We start from the raw sequence: 18008 nt of genomic DNA, 5'->3' as shown, positions 1-18008 counted from the left end.
ATCAGGGTCCTTTTACCCCTGCTATTTCTTAGCTCAACCCATAAAGATTCTGCACCTTCCGATCTTATGTCACCTCTTTCTAGTGATTTAATATCATTTCTTACCAATAAAGCCATGCCACCCCCTCTGCCTACCTGCCTACCCTTCCGATACACCGTGTATCCTTGGACGTTCAGCTCCCAGAGACATGCATCCTTTAGCCACGTCTCAGTGATGGCCACAATATCATACCCGCCAATCTGTAGCTGTACGACAAGATCATCCACCTTATTCCTTATGCTGCGTGCATGTAAGTATACCACCTTAAGACCAGTATTTGGTACTTGTCGCTTTGATTTCACTGCAACTCTATTGCACTGCAACTCATCCCAATGGCTGCAAATTTTTCCATCACCTGCCTGTCTTTCCTGATATCTTTATTGCTCACTGTCTTGATTTATTTCTGTTTACCCCTTCCTCCACTCTGTCATTCCGGTTCCCATTCCCCTGCCAAATTAGTTTAAACCCTCCCTAACAGCTCTATTAATTCCTCCAGATTTTTTTTTGTGTGATTCACTGTGATGCACTCAACCCCGGCAAACAGCTCACATTGGTCCGCAGACGTTCCACCACACTGCACACCCACCACTGCCTACAAAGCGCACTGCAGTTTGCCACCCAGGGGACTCTGACAGTAGCTCCCAATGAGAGGGGACCTGAGAGCACAGAGCACTGCAGTATAGAAAGAAACCCCAGGTCGTCCATCCCTCCAAGCCCTTGAGATACAAACATGTTGCTTACCCAGTCTTGGCAAAGTTGGCCCAGTATCTCATTATAGTTCTGCTCAATGCCATCTCCTCAGCAGTCATGCTCCCTGAAAAAGACACACCGTCAATGAGACCTCTGAAGCTCGGGCAGAGCTTGACACTGAGAAACTGACAGCAATCGGGGTCAGTCACCTTTCAGCGTATCCTCAGGGGATAACATTACCACAACATGGGGTGCCAGGTCCCATATGTGAAGTCAAGTCAAGTCGTCACTTTTTATTGTCATTTCAACCATAACTGCTAGTACAGAACATAGTAAAAATGAGACAATGTTTTCCAGGACCATGGTGCTACATGAAACAATACAAAAACTACACTGAACTATGTAAGAAAAAAACACAAAAACTACAGTAGACTACAGACCTATCCAGGCCTGCATAAAGTGACAAAACAGTGCAGGCACTACAATAAATAATAAACAAGACAGTAGGCACAGTAGAGGGTATAGTAGGTTGGTGTCAAGTGAGGGTAAATAAAATTATGAGAGGTAAAGATAGGGTCAAAGCAAGCGGCTCTGTCCAGTCAGGATGGGTGAGACTAGTACTTGTAAAAAAAATTTACAAGGGTGTCGCCAAGACTTGAGGACCCGAGTTATAGGGAAAGGCTGATTCGGTTTGGACCTTATTCGCTAGAACGTAGAAGAGTGAGGGAGATTTGACAGAGAAATTATGCAGGTTATTCAGTAGATAGGGTAAATGCAAGCAAGCTTTTCCACTGAGGTGAGACTGGAATTCGAGGTCATGGGGTAAGGGTGAAAGGTGAAATATTGAAGGGGAACCTGAGGGGGAACTTCTTCATTCAGAGGGTGGTGAGAGTGTGTGGAACGAGCTGCCAGGAGAAGCGATGGATGCAGGTTCGATTTCAACGTTTAAGAGAAATTTGGATAGGTACATGGATGGGGGAGGTATGTAGGGCAATGGTCCGGCTGCAGGTCCATGGGACTAAGTTTGGCACAACTAGATGGGCCGAAGGACCAGTTTCTGTGTTATAGTGTTCTATGACTGTGGCTGCAGTGCATGCTGTCTCCAAAATGCACTGCAATTACTCAGTTGGGTCTACTCTCATATCCAAGTCTCACACCACCCTGACTTGGAAATATATCACCGATGGTTCATCATCACTGGGTATAAATCCCAGAACTCCCTCAAAGTGAAAGTCATTGTCAAATGCACAAGAAAGTGTGTGCACAGATGCAATGGAAACGTTTACTTGCAGCAGCATTGCGGGTCCATCACGGATCAAGCCCTTCCCACCACTGATCACTTCTCGATGAAACGCTGTCACAGGAAAGCAGCATCCATCTTCAGGGGCCCCACCACCCAGATCATGCTCCCTTCTCACTGCTGCCATCAAGAAAAAGGGACAGGAGCATCAAGACTCAACCACCAGGTTCAGGAACAGTTACTATCCTCTTGAAACAAAGGAGATAACTTCACTCAATTTCACCCGCCCCATCACTGGAAAGCTCCCACAACCAATAGACTCACTTTCAAGGATTCTTTGTCTCATGTTCTTGATATTTATTGTTTGTTTGTTTATTTATTTGTTTGTTATTTCTTTCTTTTTGCTTTTGCAGTTTGTTGTCTTTTTCACATTGACTGAACGCCCAAGTTGGTGCATCTTCCATTGATTCAGCTATGGTTATTATTCTATGGATTTAATGAGTATACCCACAAGGCAATGAATATCCTATATGGTGTATATGGTGACATACATGTACTTTGACAATAACTTGTCTTCAAACTTTGATCACAGGCACATAGCCTCATGTAAGCAGCATTCAAAAGAAAAGAGTAGAGAATTGGTTGAATTTGTTGCCACAGGTGACTGTGAAGGCCAAGTCACTGGGTATCTTTAAGGCAGAGGTTGGTAGATTCTCGTTTAGTCAGGGCACGAAGGGATACAGGAAGAAGGCAGGAGACTGGCGCTGAAAGGGAAAATGGATCAGCCATGATGAAATGCTGAAGCAGGCTCGATGGGCCAAATGGCCTATACTACCTTGAGATTTATTTTCTTGCAGGAATTGGCAAAAAATAAAGAATATATCAAAAAGAACTACACATAAACAAAGCAGCACACTGGACTGAAGAAGGGTCTTGGCCCAAAACACCGACTATCTATTCATTCACATAGATGCTGCCTGATCTCCTGCGTTCCACCAGCATTTTGTGTGTGTTGCTTTGGATTTCCAGCATCAGCAGACTTTGTCATGGTCTGTACATAAACAAAGACTGACAAACAACCAACGTGCAAAAGAAGGCAAAATGTGCAAATTTAAAGTGCTGGTAACATGAGTTGTAGAGTCCTTAAAAGTGAGTCTGTAGATTGTGGAATCAGTTCCGAGTTGTGCTGAGTGAAGTTATTGATGCTGGTTCGGGAGACTGATGGTTGTAGGGGAATAACTGTTCCTGAGCCTGGTGGTGTGGGACACAAGGCTCCTGTACCTCTTGCCTGATGGCAGCAATGAGAAGAGGGCACAGCTTGGATAGTGGCGTCCCTTGAAGATGGATGCTGCTTTCTTGTGGCAGCACTCCACGTAAATGTGCTCAGTGGTGGGAAGGGCTTTGCCTGTGATGGACCGGGCCTTACCCACCACTTTCTGCAGCCTTTTCCGTTCCTACTTCTGGGGTACCACCGAGAAGGTGACTCGTGCCTGCAGCTACGTTGGACACCATCAAATACTCCAGTTTCGGTCTGCTGCAGCTGAGAACCACAATTACATCTAAGGTCTGTACAGTCAGTAATGTTGTTTTAATGTGACAAAAAAAATCTATCACTACCGAAAATCAATGGAACTGGAATGGACTCTGGTCACTGCTGCGGACACATTTCCTCTTCAGGATGGCAGAAGAGAGGATGCCGAGCTGGACTAGATGTTCATTCAAGGAACTGTGGTTTTTGACTCCCAATGCCAACGATCTTGCTGGCAAATACAGTTCCTGGTAAATAAGATCTCAGAGCTAGGGTGTTGTACCAGGGGGACATTAGGACCATTTGCGTCTGTTGTTTCACAGAATCTTGGTTAAAACCTTCGTTCGAGACACAGCGATTCAGATTGACGGGTTCACAATACACCACCAAGATAAGACTTTCAAAGGCAGGGGAGGAGGCGAGTGCTTCATGATCAACTCTTGGTGTACAAATGTGGCAGTGGTGTCCCAGTCCTGTTCACCACACTCGGAGCACCGTGCGATCAAACATCGTCCATCCTACCCGCTCTGGGAGATGATAGACGTTGCCTTCTTGTAACAGCACCTCCTCTAGATGTTACCAGTGGCTGGGAGGGATGTGCCGGTGATTTATTCGGCAAAGTCACATGTATAAGAGCCCCCCTCCCCTCCTTCCATTCCCCATTCTGGTTGCCCTCTTACACCTCTTTTCCTTAACTGCCCATCTCCTCTCACTGGTTCCCTTCCTCCTTCCTTTTCTCCAATGGTCCACTCTCCTCTCCAATCAGATTCCTTCTTCTTTAGATCTTTACATCTTCCATCTTTCCCCTCCCAGCTTCTTAATTCCTCCCCCTCTCTTGCCCCCCACTTTTCCTCTCATCTGGTCTCACCTATCACCTGCCCCTGCCTTCAAATTCTTAGTCTGGCTTCTGCCCCTTTCCTTTCCAGTCCTGCTGAAGGGTCTTGACCTGAAATGTCAGCTGTTTATTCTCTCCATAGATGCTGCCTGAGCTGCTGAGTTCCTCCAGCATTTTGTGTGTGTTGCTCTGGATTTCCAGCATCTGCGGAATCTCTTGAGTTAATGTATATATTTCCTGTGTTGTCTACAGCTACGTCCCTTGACGCTCCTGCAAGCAAGTTTTTCTCTGCACCTGGACCTCACCGTACCTGTGCATGACAATAAACTCGACCTCATCATCTATCTTTGAAATTATATATAAAAAATCTGCAGGTACAAAACAGTCCGCAGATTCCAAACAGACCTCAGCTCCTCACTAAGTAATAGGGAAGTACACAGAACTGTTGGACTGAGAATGGAGGGTTGATTAATTTAATTTTCTTTTCTTTAGAGAGCCAGCATGGTAACAGGCCCTTCCAGCCAAACAAGGCCTCGCCACCCAATTCCACCATGAGTCCAATTAACCTACTAACCCATAGGTCTTTGGAACGAGGCCTCACCACCCCATTCTACTGTGAGTCCAGTTAACCCACTAACCCGTAGGTCTTTGGACTGTGGGAGGAGACTGGAGCACCCGGAGGAAACCCATGCGGTCACGGGGAGAACGTACAAACTCCTTACAGTCAGCGGCGGGTATTGAACCAACGTCACTGGTGCTGTAAGGCAAACGCGCTAACCGCTACTCCACCGTGCTACCCATTAGTTGTCACCAAACTCCCAGAAGGGGTTTCTCACCATTTATCAAAATATCTCCATTCCAGAAAGCACTACCAAAAACATAACCAATCTCGTCTCCGTGGTCAGCCTTCACAAAATCAGGACGGCATTTCCTAGCGAAACTCGTGCTATGCTGGAACTCGTACAGGTAGACAGGACACCCTGCATCTGAGGAGGGAAGACAGAGGAAAATTAGAGTATTATTACAATCGCTCATTTCTCTCTGATACAGCAATCATGCCCTCAGGTCCTCCATTTTATTCTCCCACAACTGCACATTTGCTAACCAGATGCTGGGTAGGGGTTAGATTAGTGAAGGAGAGATTCCCTCTGCTGTCAGCACAGAGTTTGTTTGTTCTCCCCTTCCCGGCATGCATTGCCTCCGGTGCTCTGATTTCCACCCTCATTCCACAGACGTACGGGTTACAAGTCAATTAGTCATATGTGTGTACTTGGATGGAGTGGACTTGTAGGCCAGAGGGGCCTGTTACTGTGCTGTATCTTGAAATAAAATAAAAATTAACCGCTCCCCCCCCCCCCCCAGGAAGGGCTGGGAATGGGGACACTGAAACATGGTGAATAGGTAAGGCATCAGCCCCTTGGAAGAGCAGTTAGTACTGAGGGGTGCAGATTTACACTTGGTGGCAGTTGTGAATATGGACAGTACTCAATGAGTAGTGAGGTCCCGGAACTTTCTGCCCGAATGGGTGATGAAGGCAGGTAGAAACACTCCCCAGTGAAGGATCACTTGGAAAGCACACTCCAAAGACCACCGATTGACACCCTGGAAGTGGGATTTACCCAGTCAAAGTTCAAAGTAAACTTATTATCAAAGTCTCCATATACTACCCCAACATTAATTTCCTTGTGGGAATTCACAGTAGATTCAAAGAAATACAATAGAATCAATGAAAAGAGTGGAGGATCGGAAAATCAGAAGGGATCGGAAAATGTGACACAGAATTAGAAGATGTTGAATCCTTGTGGGTTGAGTTAAGAAACTGCAAGGGTAAAAGGACCCTGATTGCAGCTATATACAGGCCTCCCAACAGTGGCTGGGAGGTGGACCACAGATTACAATAGGAAATAGATAAGGCATGTCAAAAGGACAATGTTATGATAATCATGGGAGATTTTAACATGCAGGTCGATCGGAAAATCAGGTTGGTAATGGATCTAAAGAGAGTGAGTTTGATGACTGCCTAACAGATAGTTTTTAGAGCAGCTTGTTGTTGAGCCTACTAGGGGATCAGCTATACTGGATTGGGTGTCATGTATGAACCCGAGGCGATTAGGGAGCTTAAAATAAAAGAATTCTAAGGAACCAGCGATCACAATATGATTGTGCTCAACTTGAAATTTGATAGGGAGAAAGTAAAATCTGTGACGTAGCAGTATTTCAGTGGAGTAAAGGAAATTACAGTGATATGAGAAGGGAGTTGGCCAAAGTAAATTGGAAGGAGCTGCTGGCAGGGATGTCAGCAGAGCAGCAATGGCTTGTGTTTCTGGGAAAGATGAGGAAGGTGCAGGACATATGTATTCCAAAAACACAGAAGTACTCATAGAAACATAGAAAACCTATGGCACAATACAGGCCCTTTGGCCCACAAAGCTGTGCCGAAAATGTCCTTACCTTAGAATTACCTAGGCTTACCCACAGCTCCATGTACCTATCCAGGTGTCTCTTAAAGGACCCTATTGTTTCTGCCTCCACCACCACCGCCGGCAGCCCATTCCACGCACTCACCACTCTCTGCATAAAAAACTTACCCCTGACATCTTCTCTGTACCCATCTCCAAGCACCTTAAAACTGTGCCCTCTCATGTTAGCCATTTCAGCCCTGGGAAAAAGCCTCTGACTATCCACACGATCAATGCCTCTCATTGTCTTGTACACCCCTATCAGGTCACGTCTCATCCTCGGTCACTCCAAGGGGAAAAGGTTGAATACACTCAACCTATTCTCATAAGCATGCTCCCCAATCCAGGCAACAGCCTCGTAAATCTCCTCTGCACCCTTTCTATGGTTTCCACATCCTTCCTGTAGTGAGGTGCCCAGAATTCAGCACAGTACTCCATCTGAGGTCTGATCAGGATCCTATATAGCTGCAACATTACCTCTCGGCTCTTAAACTCAATCCCACAATTGATGAAGGCCAATGCACCGTACGCCTTCTTAACCACAGAGTCAACCTGCATAGCAGCTTTGAGAGTCCAATGGACTCGGACCCCAAGATCCCTCTGACCCTCCACACTGCCAAGAGTCTTACCATTAATGCTACATTCTGCCATCATATTTGACCTACCAAAATGAACCAGCTCACACTTATTTGGGTTGAACTTCATCTGCCACTTCTCAGCCTAGTTTTGCATCCTATCAATGTCCCGCTGTAACATCTGTAACCTATGTGTCATCAGCAAATTTACTAGTCAAAGCTAATGTGAAAACAAAAGAGAGGGCATGCAACAAAGCAAAAATTAGTGGGAAGATAGAGGATTGGGAAGTTTTTAAAAACCAACAGAGAGCAACAAAAGAATTATTGGAAGGGAAATGATGAAATATGAAAGCAAGCTAGCAAATAATATCAAAGGGGATAGTGAAAGATTTTTCAAATATGTAAAAATAAAAGAGAGATGAGAGTGAATACAGGACTGCAAGAAAATGAGGCCGCAGAAATAATAATGGAGCCAAGGAGATGGCAGACGAACTAAATGAGTATTTTGCATCAGCCTTCACTGTGGAAAACACTAGCAGTATGCCTGATGTTGTAGTGTGTGAAAGAAGAGAAGTGGGTGCAGTTACTATTACAAGGGAGAAGGTGCTCAAAAAGCTGGAAGACCTAAGGGTACATAAGTCATCTGGACCAGATAAACTGCACCCTAGGGTCCTGAAAGAGGTAGCATTAGAGATTGTGGAAGCATCGGAAATGATCTTCCAAAAATAATTGGACTCTGGCATGGTGTCAGAGGACTGGAAAATTGCAAATGTCACTCCACTTTTTAAGAAGGGAGGAAGGCAGCAGAAAGGAAATTATAGGCTAGTTAGCTTGACGTCAGTGATTGGGAAGATGTTAGAGTCAATTTTTAAAGACAAGGTGATAGAGCACTTGGCGACACAGGACAAGGTAGTACAAAGTCAGCATGGTTTCTTTCAGGGAAATTTCTGCCTGACAAACCTGTTGGAATTCTTTGAGAATACAACTAGGATAGATAAAGGGGATGCAGAGGATGTTGTATATTTGGACTTTTAGAAGGCCTTTGACAAAGTGCCACACATGAGGTTGCTTACCAAGTTAAGAGCCCATGGTATTATAGGAAAATTACTGACATGGTTAGAGCATTGGCTGATTGGTAGGAGGCAGCGAGTGGGAATAAAAGGATCCTTTTCTGGTTGGCTGCCAGTGACTAGTGGTGTTCCGCAGGGGTCGGTGTTGGGACCACTTCTTTTTATGCTGTACATAAATAATTTAGATGATGAAATAGATGGCTTTGTCGCCAAGTTTGCAGACAATATGAAGATTGGAGGAGGGGCAGATAGTGTTGACAAAACAGGTAGGATGCAGAAGGACCTAGACAGATTAGCAGAATGGGCAAGAAAGTGGCAAATGAAATATAATGTTGGAAAATGCATGGTCATGTACTTTGGTAGCAGAAATAAATGCGAGAACTATTTTCTAAACGGGGAGAAAAATCCAAAAATCTGAGATGCAAAGGGATTTGGGGGTCCTTGTGCAGAACACCCTAAAGGTTAACTTGCAGGTTGAGTCGGCAGTGAGGAAGGCTAATGCAACATTAACATTCATTTCAAGAGGTCTGGAATACAAGAGCAAGAATGTGATGCTGAGGCGTTATGAGACACTGGTGAGGCCTCATCTTGAGTATTGTGAACAGTTTTGGGCTCCTCATCTTAGAAGAGATGTGCTGGCATTGGAGAGGGTCCTGAGGAGGTTCACAAGGATGATTTCAGGAATGGAAGGATTATCACATGAGGAATGTTTGATAGCTCTGGGTTTGTACTCACTGGAGTTTAGAAGGATGAGGGGGGGATCTCATTGAAACCTTTCGAATGCTAAAAGGACTAGACAGAGTAGATGTGGAATGGATGTTTCCCATGGTGGGGGAGTCCAGGAAAAGAGGGCACAACCTCAGGATAGAGGGGTGCCCTTTCAAAGTAGAGATGCAGAGAAATTTCTTTAGCTAAAGGGTGGTGAATTTGTGGAATTTGTTACCACATGCAGCTGTGGAGGCCAGGTCGTTGGGTGTATTTAAGGCAGAGGTTGATAGGTTCTTGATTGGACATGGCATCAAAGGTTACGGAGAGAAGGCCAGGGAATGGGGTTGGGGAGGAGAGAATAAAAAGAGATCAGCCATGACTGAATGGTGGAGCAGACTCGATGGGCCAAATGGCCGAATTCTGCTCCTGTGTTTTATGGTCTTAAAAATTTCACACAAACAAAGATGGACAAACAACCAATGAGCAAAAGAAAATAAGTGTGCAAATACAAAAACACAATAAATAATAAATAAATATGAACATAATTACATAACATTGAGAACACGAGTTGTAGAGTCCTTGAAAGCACATCCATAGGTTGTGGAATCAGTTCAGTGTCGGGATGAGTGAAGTTATCCCCTCTGGTTCAGGAGCCTGATGGTCGATTGGTAATATCTGTTCCTGAACACGAGTCCGTGTAGAGCTAGCAGGTGTGGGCTGAATGGCCATAAATATTCAAAATTCTAAGCAGCAATTAGCCTCTTTACTATGGACAGGAAAATGTCATAGTCATGGAGTTATACAGCAGAGAAACAGGCCCTTCTGCCCAACTAATCTGTGCTGACCAAGATGTCTACCTTATCTGGTCTCATTTGCCCGCATTTGGTCCCTGTTCCGCCAGTCTTTCAGGTCCATGTTGGCCTGACGTTTCGTTCTCTCCAAGAACGGTCTGGAAGACGTGTGCTCACAGGGATTGGCCCTATGGATGAAATGGTTCCTCGCTGATTTTGTCAACTGAAGCGTCATGGGAGACTGAAACATCGAAACAACAGCAGCCCGTGTGTTTGTGAATCGCTGGCTGCTGTCAGAAGAAAGTCCCTGTACTTGAGCAACCCCTCTTTTTCTCTCTTGAGCTAACCCCTCTCTGCCTCGCTGGAGAGAGAGAGCCTGGCTGACATACCAGAGTGCTCAGTTACGGACTGCAGTTTTGATGAACTCTGGATCAAGGTCTCTTTGGAGGCTTTGGCTGTTGTTTGCATGTCGGGGAAGTGGGGACGACCTGCTGAAGGGATTTGGCCCAAAATGCTGACTGTACTTCTTTCCATAGATGCTGCCTGGCCTGCTGAGTTCCTCCGGCATTCTCTGGGTGGGGGGAGGAGTTGATGCTTTTGCTGGTGTGTAGGGAGGGGGAGGAGGAGTTGATGCTTTTGCTGGTGTGTAGGGAGGGGGAGGGAGGAGTTGATGGTTTTCATTGACTACAGCTCTGCCTTTAATACCATCATTCCAAATAAACTGATTCCTAAGCTCTGGAACCTGGGCCTTAGCACTCGGATCTGCAGCTGGATCTTCAACTTCCTCACAGACAGGACCTAGGCTGTAAAAATAGGGGACAAGCTCTCCTCTACAATCACTCTAGCACCGGTGACCCACAAGGCTGTGCACTCAGCCCCCAGATGTACTCACTGTACACCCATGGTGTGTAGCCAAGTTTCCATCAAACTCAATATATAAATTTGCTGATGACACAACAATTGTAGGCCGCATCTTGGGTAAAGATGAGTTTGAGTACAGAGAGGAAATTAAGAACCTGGTGGCATGGTGCGAAGACAATAACCTATCCCTCAACGTCAGCAAGATGAAGGAATTGGTTGTTGACTTCAGAGGGAGTAGTGGACTGCACGACCCAATTTACATCGGTGGTGCGCAAGTGGAACAGGTCAAAAACTTTTAAGTTCCTTGGGGTCAATATCACAAATGACCTGACTTGGTCCAGCCAAGCAGAGTTCACTGCCATGAAGGCCCACCAGCGCCTTTACTTCCTGAGAAAACTAAAGAAATTTGGCCTGTCCCCTAAAACCCTCACTAATTTTTATAGATGCACTGTAGAAAGCATTCTTCTAGGGTGCATCACAACCTGGTATGGAAGTTGTCCTGTCCAAGACCGAAAGAAGCTGCAGAAGATCGTGAACACAGCGCAGCACATCACAGAAACCAATTTTCCGTCTGTGGACTCACATTACACCGCATGCTGTCGGAGCAGTGCTGCCAGGATAATCAAGGACACAACCCACCCAGCCAACAGACATTTTGTCCCTCTTCCCTCTGGGAGAAGGTTCAGGAGCTTGAAGACTGGTACGGCCAGATTGGGGAACAGCTTCTTTCCAACTGTGATAAGACTGCTGAACGGATCCTGTCCCGGATCTGGGCCATACTCTCCAAATATCCGGACCTGCCTCTGGGTTTTTTTTGCACTACCTCACTTCCCATTTTTCTATTTTCTATTTATGATTTATAATTTAAAATTTTAATATTTACTAATTTTAAATATTTTTAATATTTAATATTTGTACTCCAGGGAGCGCGAAGCGCAGAATCAAATATCGCTGTGATGATTGTACGTTCTAGTACCAATTGTTTGGCGACAATAAAGTTCAAAGTATAGAAGTGTGGGGGGGGAGGAGTTGATGTGCTTTCTGGTGTGTAGGGAGGGGGAGGAGGAGTTGGTGCTTTTGCTGGTGTGTAGGGAGGGGGAGGGAGGAGTTGATGTTTTTGCTGGTGTGTAGGGAGGGGGAGGGAGGAGTTGATGCTTTTGCTGGTGTGTAGGGAGGGGGAGGGAGGAGTTGATGCTTTTGCTGGTGTGTAGGGAGGGGGAGGGAGGAGTTGATGCTTTTGCTGGTGTGTAGGGAGGGGGAGGGAGGAGTTGATGCTTGCTGCTGCTTCTGCAAAGGGTGGGGGGGGGAGAGGGGTTTCAGGGCTTTGATGTTCTGTCATTCATTGAAGGGGTCTTTTGTTTTATTGACGTCCGTGAAGAGTGTGAATTTCAGGTTGTGTCCCGTATACATTCTCTGACATTAAATCTAAATCTAAACAGACCAATAATAATGAATTCTTGACCTCACAATATACTTTGTTGTGGTGCTTGTGCCAAGTATATTGCCCATCCTGTATTTTCTCTGTAACTGTGACACTATATTGTGCATTCTCTTTTTAGAACTAGGAATTGTTATTACCCCTCAAGCATCAGACTCTTGACCCAAAGGGGATAATTTCACCCAACTTCACTTCATCATTGAAATGTTCCCACGAGCTATGGACTCACTTTCACGGACACTTCATCTCATGTTTTTGATATTTATTGCTCATTTATTTATTAATATTCTTTCTTTATTTTTGAATGCACAGTTTATCTCTTTTGTACACTCATTGATCGCCCAAGTTGGTGCAATCTTTCATTGATTCTATTATGGTTATAATTCTATTATGGATTTATTGAGTATGCCCAGGGTTGTATATGTAGACACATAAGTACTTTAATAAATTTACTTCGAACTTTAGATTTCCTTTTGTACTTCCTCGATGTTCTTATGTTTTGAAATGATTGACATGAGTGGAAAAGTTGACAAGTCACATATAAGAGTTTGGTTCGGCCACACTTGGAGTATTGTGTACAGTTCCAATCACCCCATTACAAGAAGGATGTGGAAGCTTTGGAGAGGATGCAGGAGAGGTTCACCAGGATGTTGCTGGGATTAAAGAGTATAAATTGTGAGGAGAGGTTGAATAAACTTGGATAAAAATTCCTCTGAAGTGCCGGAGGCTGAGTGGAGACAGTCCGTGCTTTTCTCAAGTTAAATTCCCAAATGTTAAATACTAGAGGTTTTAGGCTTAGGGTGAGAGGGGCAAAGCTTCATGGAAGTGTCTGGGGTAAGTTTTCTTTCATAAATACAGTGGATTCCAATTAATTGGCCATTGATTAATCAGGGCAACCACTCATTTGGGCGAACTCTTAAAAAACAAACACAAATTGAGAAAACAGCCAGGATTCCTGTTGTTTATTTGGGACACTATGCCACTGAATTGTGTCAGGAGTGTGTTGCTGAACAGTTTCTAACTAGAGTCAGTTGCATGGGGGTCGGGTTGTATGTCAGCGTTATGTTATTACACAGAGAGGTAAGAGGAGGAAATTTCAAGGGTGATATGAGAAGCAAGTTTTTATATACAATGTGTGGTGGGTGCCTAGTATGCGCTGCCTGGGGCGAGGCGGGGGTGCAGATACATTAGGGACATTAAAGAGACAGTTGGTGTTCGGATGAATATGAGAAAAGTGCAAGGATATGGACATTGTACAGGCAGAATATATTGGCCATTTAATGATTTACGTAATGGGTTTGACATAACATAGTGAGTCGAAGGGCCTGTTCCTGTGCTGTACTCTTCTGTGTTTTATGTTCGATGTATTCACGGTGCGAGACATGAAGACAGGATACTCGTTTGGATCTCTTACCTCTGAAATATCTGGCAGCTCGGATTGTAGGCTCTAACATAAACACATCTCCCAGCAACTCAAGGTGTAGGTCTCTGATCTCTGTCCTGTCCTGTGTGTCTCCCATGTACTCGTCTTGGGCTCGTTGCACCACCTCCTCTGTCAGCTGCCCTCAGAAAGGGACCAACACAGCCACAGTTAACTCTAGCAGAGCAGATTCACAAGACAATAGTATGCGCCCCGCTGAAATGCCATCGTACAGCAGAACTTTGTAAACCTCAATCTCCTAACAGACTGGGGCACAGACAGGGTGAACGCATGGCCTTTCCCCCAGCGAAAGAGAACCAAAAACTAGGGGGTGTGATTTAAGAAGGGGTGAAGATTGAAAGAAGACCTGACGGGCAACTGGGCGCCATGGTAGCGTAGTGGCTAGTGCAACACTGTTACAGTTCAGGGCATTTCAGAGTTCGAAGTTCAATTCCAGCCCCATCTGTACGGAGTTTCTACGTTCTCCCTGTGACTGTGTGTTTTCCTCTGGATGCTCTTTTCCCCTCCACAGTTCAAGGACGGTTAGTAGGTTAATTGGTCATTGTAAGTTGTCCTGTGAGTATGCTAGGGTTAATAGAGGTGAGCTGCTGAGTTGTGTAGCTTGTTGGGACAGAAGGGGCTGTTCCTCTCTGTATCTCTAAGTAAATAAACAAACTTCTTCACGCAGTAAATTTATGATCAAATTATGTACATTTCCAAATACCACCTTGAGATTCACTTCCTTACAGGCATTTACAGGAAAATTAAGACAGACAATAGAATTTATGAAAAACTAAACATATATACTATGAAATATGTACAGAGATCTTGCTGAAACCAGTCAGAGGTCTCACTGAAACCCTTCAGAGATCCCGCTGAAACCCGTCAGAGATCCCGCTGAAACACATCAGATGTCGAGCTGAATTCGATCAGAAGTCTGAAAACCATCAGAGGTCTCGCTGAAACCCGTCAGAGATCTCTCTGAAACACATCACAGCTCTCGCTGAAACTGATGAGCAATCTCATTGAAACCATAGAGTCATACAGAAGTACAGAACAGAAACAGACCCTTCAGCCCATCTAGTCCATGCAGAAACTATTTAAACTGACTACTCCCATCAACCACAGCCCTCCACATCCCTACAATCCATGTACCTATCCAAACTTCTCTTAAACATTGAAATTGAGCTTGCGTGCACCACTTGTACTGTCAGCTCATTCTACACTCGCACGACCCTCAGTGAAAATAGGTTTCCTCTCAAGTTCCCCTAAAACGTCTCATTTTTCACCCTGAACCCATGACCACTGGTTGTAGTCTTACCCAACCTGAGTGGAAAAAGCCTGCTTGTACTTTTCTTTTGTAATTCAAATTTTTATTATTATTTATTCTTATTTTACAAAAGCACAGCATGTCATAGAGCAGATAGAGTACAGCATATTTACACAGCCATCCCATGACAGGAAAACAAGTAAAATTTAGAAACAGAAAGAAGTTCTAACTTAAGTTTAAATTAAGATACATCCAAAATTGATCCCACGCGTCTTGCACTTCTCCCTAACTGTTAATTCTTCCCAACACACTGTTAATTCTTCCCAACATGTGTTCATATGATGAAATCTTAATCATTTCCTCAGTCTATTTCTTCACAGTGGGAGATCTGGGTTTTTTCCAGTTTTGCAATGTAATTCTTGCAGCCTGCTTGCATTTACCCTATCTGTCCTCATCATAATTTTGTGTGCCTCTAGCAAATCTCCTCTCAATCTTCTATGTTCTGAAGAATACAGACATAACCTATTCAATCTTTCTTCATAACTCAGGCCCTCCAGGCCCAGCAGCATGCTTGTAAATTTTCTCTGTGCTCTTTCAACCTTGCTTGCATCTTCCCTGTAGGTAGATGACCAAAATTGCACACAATACTCCAAATTAGGCCTTATACAACTTCAACATAACATCCCATCTCCTGTGTTCAGTACATTGATTTATGAAGGCCAATGTACCAAAAGTTTTCTTTATGATCCTCTCTACCTGTGACGTCATTTAATTATGTACTGGTATTCCCAGATCTCTTCGTTCTACCACTTTCCTCAGCACCTTACTGTTCACTGTGCAAGACCTACCCTGGTTGGTCCTCCTGAAGTGCAACACTTTGTACTTGTCTGCATTAACCTCCCGGGAGGGGGGAGAAGATGGCAGCACAATGGCAGCGCGCGCGGCCACCTCAGTGATGATGTCTGTTATCTGTCAAGTAGGGGACTGTACACAATCCTGATTTGATGGAGATAGACGTGAGAGCACTGAGGAACATCTGGAAAATTTCTGAAATGCCCGTTTCGCTGCCGCTGCTACTGTGTGGTAACTGGAATCTCCGGAGCTGAAGGCCCCGAAATCCTCGGCTTTGCGTGTTTCTGCGGCCAGGGAGAGGTCGAAGGCGCTCGGCAGAGGATGGCGCTCGGGAGGCTGTATCCGAGAGGCTAGTTGGAAGCTCGGAGTTTTCGGACAGATGGACTCAGTGTCGGCTGTGGTCAGCTGCTTCCAAGGTATCGGCAAGTTGACGGTGCCTGGAGGTTTATGGCAGGGAGCTTCTCCCTTTTGCTGCCTGCTATCGGGGACTCGGGAGTCGATCGACTCAGGACTTTGAGACTTCTTTTTACTGTGCCTATAATCTGTTCTTCATCAAATTATGGTATTGTTTTGCACTGCTGTAACTATATGTTATAATTACAGGTGTCCCCCGCTTTTCGAACGTTCGCTTTACGAAACCTCACTGTTACGAAAGACCTACATTAGTTACGTGTTTTCGCTAACAGAAGGTGTTTTCACTGTTACGAAAAAAGGCAGCGCGCGAAAAACGGCAGCGCCCCCCCCCCACCTGCTCTCCCCCAGATTTAGAATGGCATTCTTGCTGGCATTGTTTAAACATGTGCCTGTGAGCAGCCATTAGCAAGATGAGTTCTAAGGTATCGGAAAAGCCTAAAAGAGCTCGTAAGGGTGTTGCACTTAGCGTAAAACTAGACATAATTAAGTGTTTCGATCGTGATGAACAAAGTAAGGACAAAGTGAGTTTGGCTTGTGGAAACTGACGAAGATGATGTTGAAGAGGTTTTGGCATCCCATGACCAAGAACTGATAGATGAAGACTGATGCAATTGGAAGAGGAAAGGATAACAATCGAAACCGAATACAGTAGCGAATGGACCGAAAGTGAAGTCATCCAGGAACTGAATGTGAAGCAACTGCGTGAGATTTTCGCTGCAATGATAAAGTACGACTTTAATTTTGAAAGGGTACGTTGGTTTAGGGCATATTTGCAGAATGGTTTGAGTCCTTACAAAGAACTGTACGATCTAAAAATGTGCGAGGCCAACAGTCAAGTAAGTCTTCAGCAGACGACAAACCTCGACCTTCGACATCGAAGCAGGCAGACATAGGAGAAGATGACCTGTCTGCCCTAATCAACGATGAGATGACACCCCAGTGTCCCATCACCCCAATGGTCCCAACCCCCAGGCCGCGGACAGATACCGATTCGCGGAGGATGCAGTGGTAGCCGGGAGGCACCCAGCACGTCTTTAAGAAAAAAGCCGAAATAAACAAGCTAATTAATTAGGTGCCGCCTGGCACATAAATGTTGGCCCAGATCAGAGGCGATTGCCGATTGTGTCGACTCTGATCTGGGCCGACATTTACATGCTGGGCAGCACCTAATTAATTAGCTTGTTTATTTCGGCTTTTTTCTTAAAGATGTGCTGGGTGAGTACCGGCTGCCGCTGTACCCTGCATGCTTCGCAGATCGGTATCGGGTAGCTGCCTGGAAGGTGGGGGCCACTGCACCACCCCAACCTCCGACGACTCAGCCTAACACACCATCATCAGTGTGCTCGATGTCTTCCTGATTCCCGTAAGTGATACTACACTGTACATACATTATTTCTACTTTATACAGGCTGTGTATTTTTACATGTTATTTGGTATGATTTGGCAGCTTCATAGCTTAAAGGTTACTGGAGAGTGATTGTGCCGTGTTTCTGCCGACAGCGCTTGCGTGAGATTTTCACTACAGACTGGCAATGATTGTGGAAAAGTATTTCTACTTTATATAGGCTGTGTATTCATCATATAATTCCTGCTTTTACTATATGTTACTGTTATTTTAGGTTTTATTTGTTATTTGGCATGATTTGGTAGGTTATTTTTTGGGTCTGTGAACGCTCACAAATTTTTCCCATGTAAATAAATGGTAATTGCTTCTTCGCTTTACGACATTCCAGCTTATGAACCGTTTCATAGGAACGCTCTACCTGTATGTGGTTCTGTCAGTGTTAGTCTTTGGTCTGTCCTGTTTTCTGTGATATC

The 18008-nt window shown here is 44.9% G+C and overlaps 1 protein-coding gene across 2 annotated transcripts in view; it reads right to left on the bottom strand.

Annotated features, from left to right (window-relative positions):
- The window catches only part of LOC140210751 (fatty acyl-CoA hydrolase precursor, medium chain-like), a 95786-nt gene that overhangs the window by 10319 nt on the left and 67459 nt on the right, over positions 1-18008 (bottom strand). For both annotated transcript variants that reach the window (XM_072279991.1, XM_072279992.1), the window contains exons 10-12: positions 13649-13793; positions 5169-5318; positions 781-853 (exon numbers count right to left, since the gene is read on the bottom strand). In XM_072279991.1, the coding sequence (XP_072136092.1) occupies positions 781-853; positions 5169-5318; positions 13649-13793 (368 nt within the window). The remainder of the gene's footprint in view (positions 1-780; positions 854-5168; positions 5319-13648; positions 13794-18008) is intronic.

This window comes from Mobula birostris, chromosome 15 (assembly GCF_030028105.1).
Source record: "Mobula birostris isolate sMobBir1 chromosome 15, sMobBir1.hap1, whole genome shotgun sequence".
Taxonomy (NCBI): Eukaryota; Metazoa; Chordata; class Chondrichthyes; order Myliobatiformes; family Myliobatidae; genus Mobula; species Mobula birostris.
This window is presented reverse-complemented; position numbering and strand designations above follow the sequence as displayed.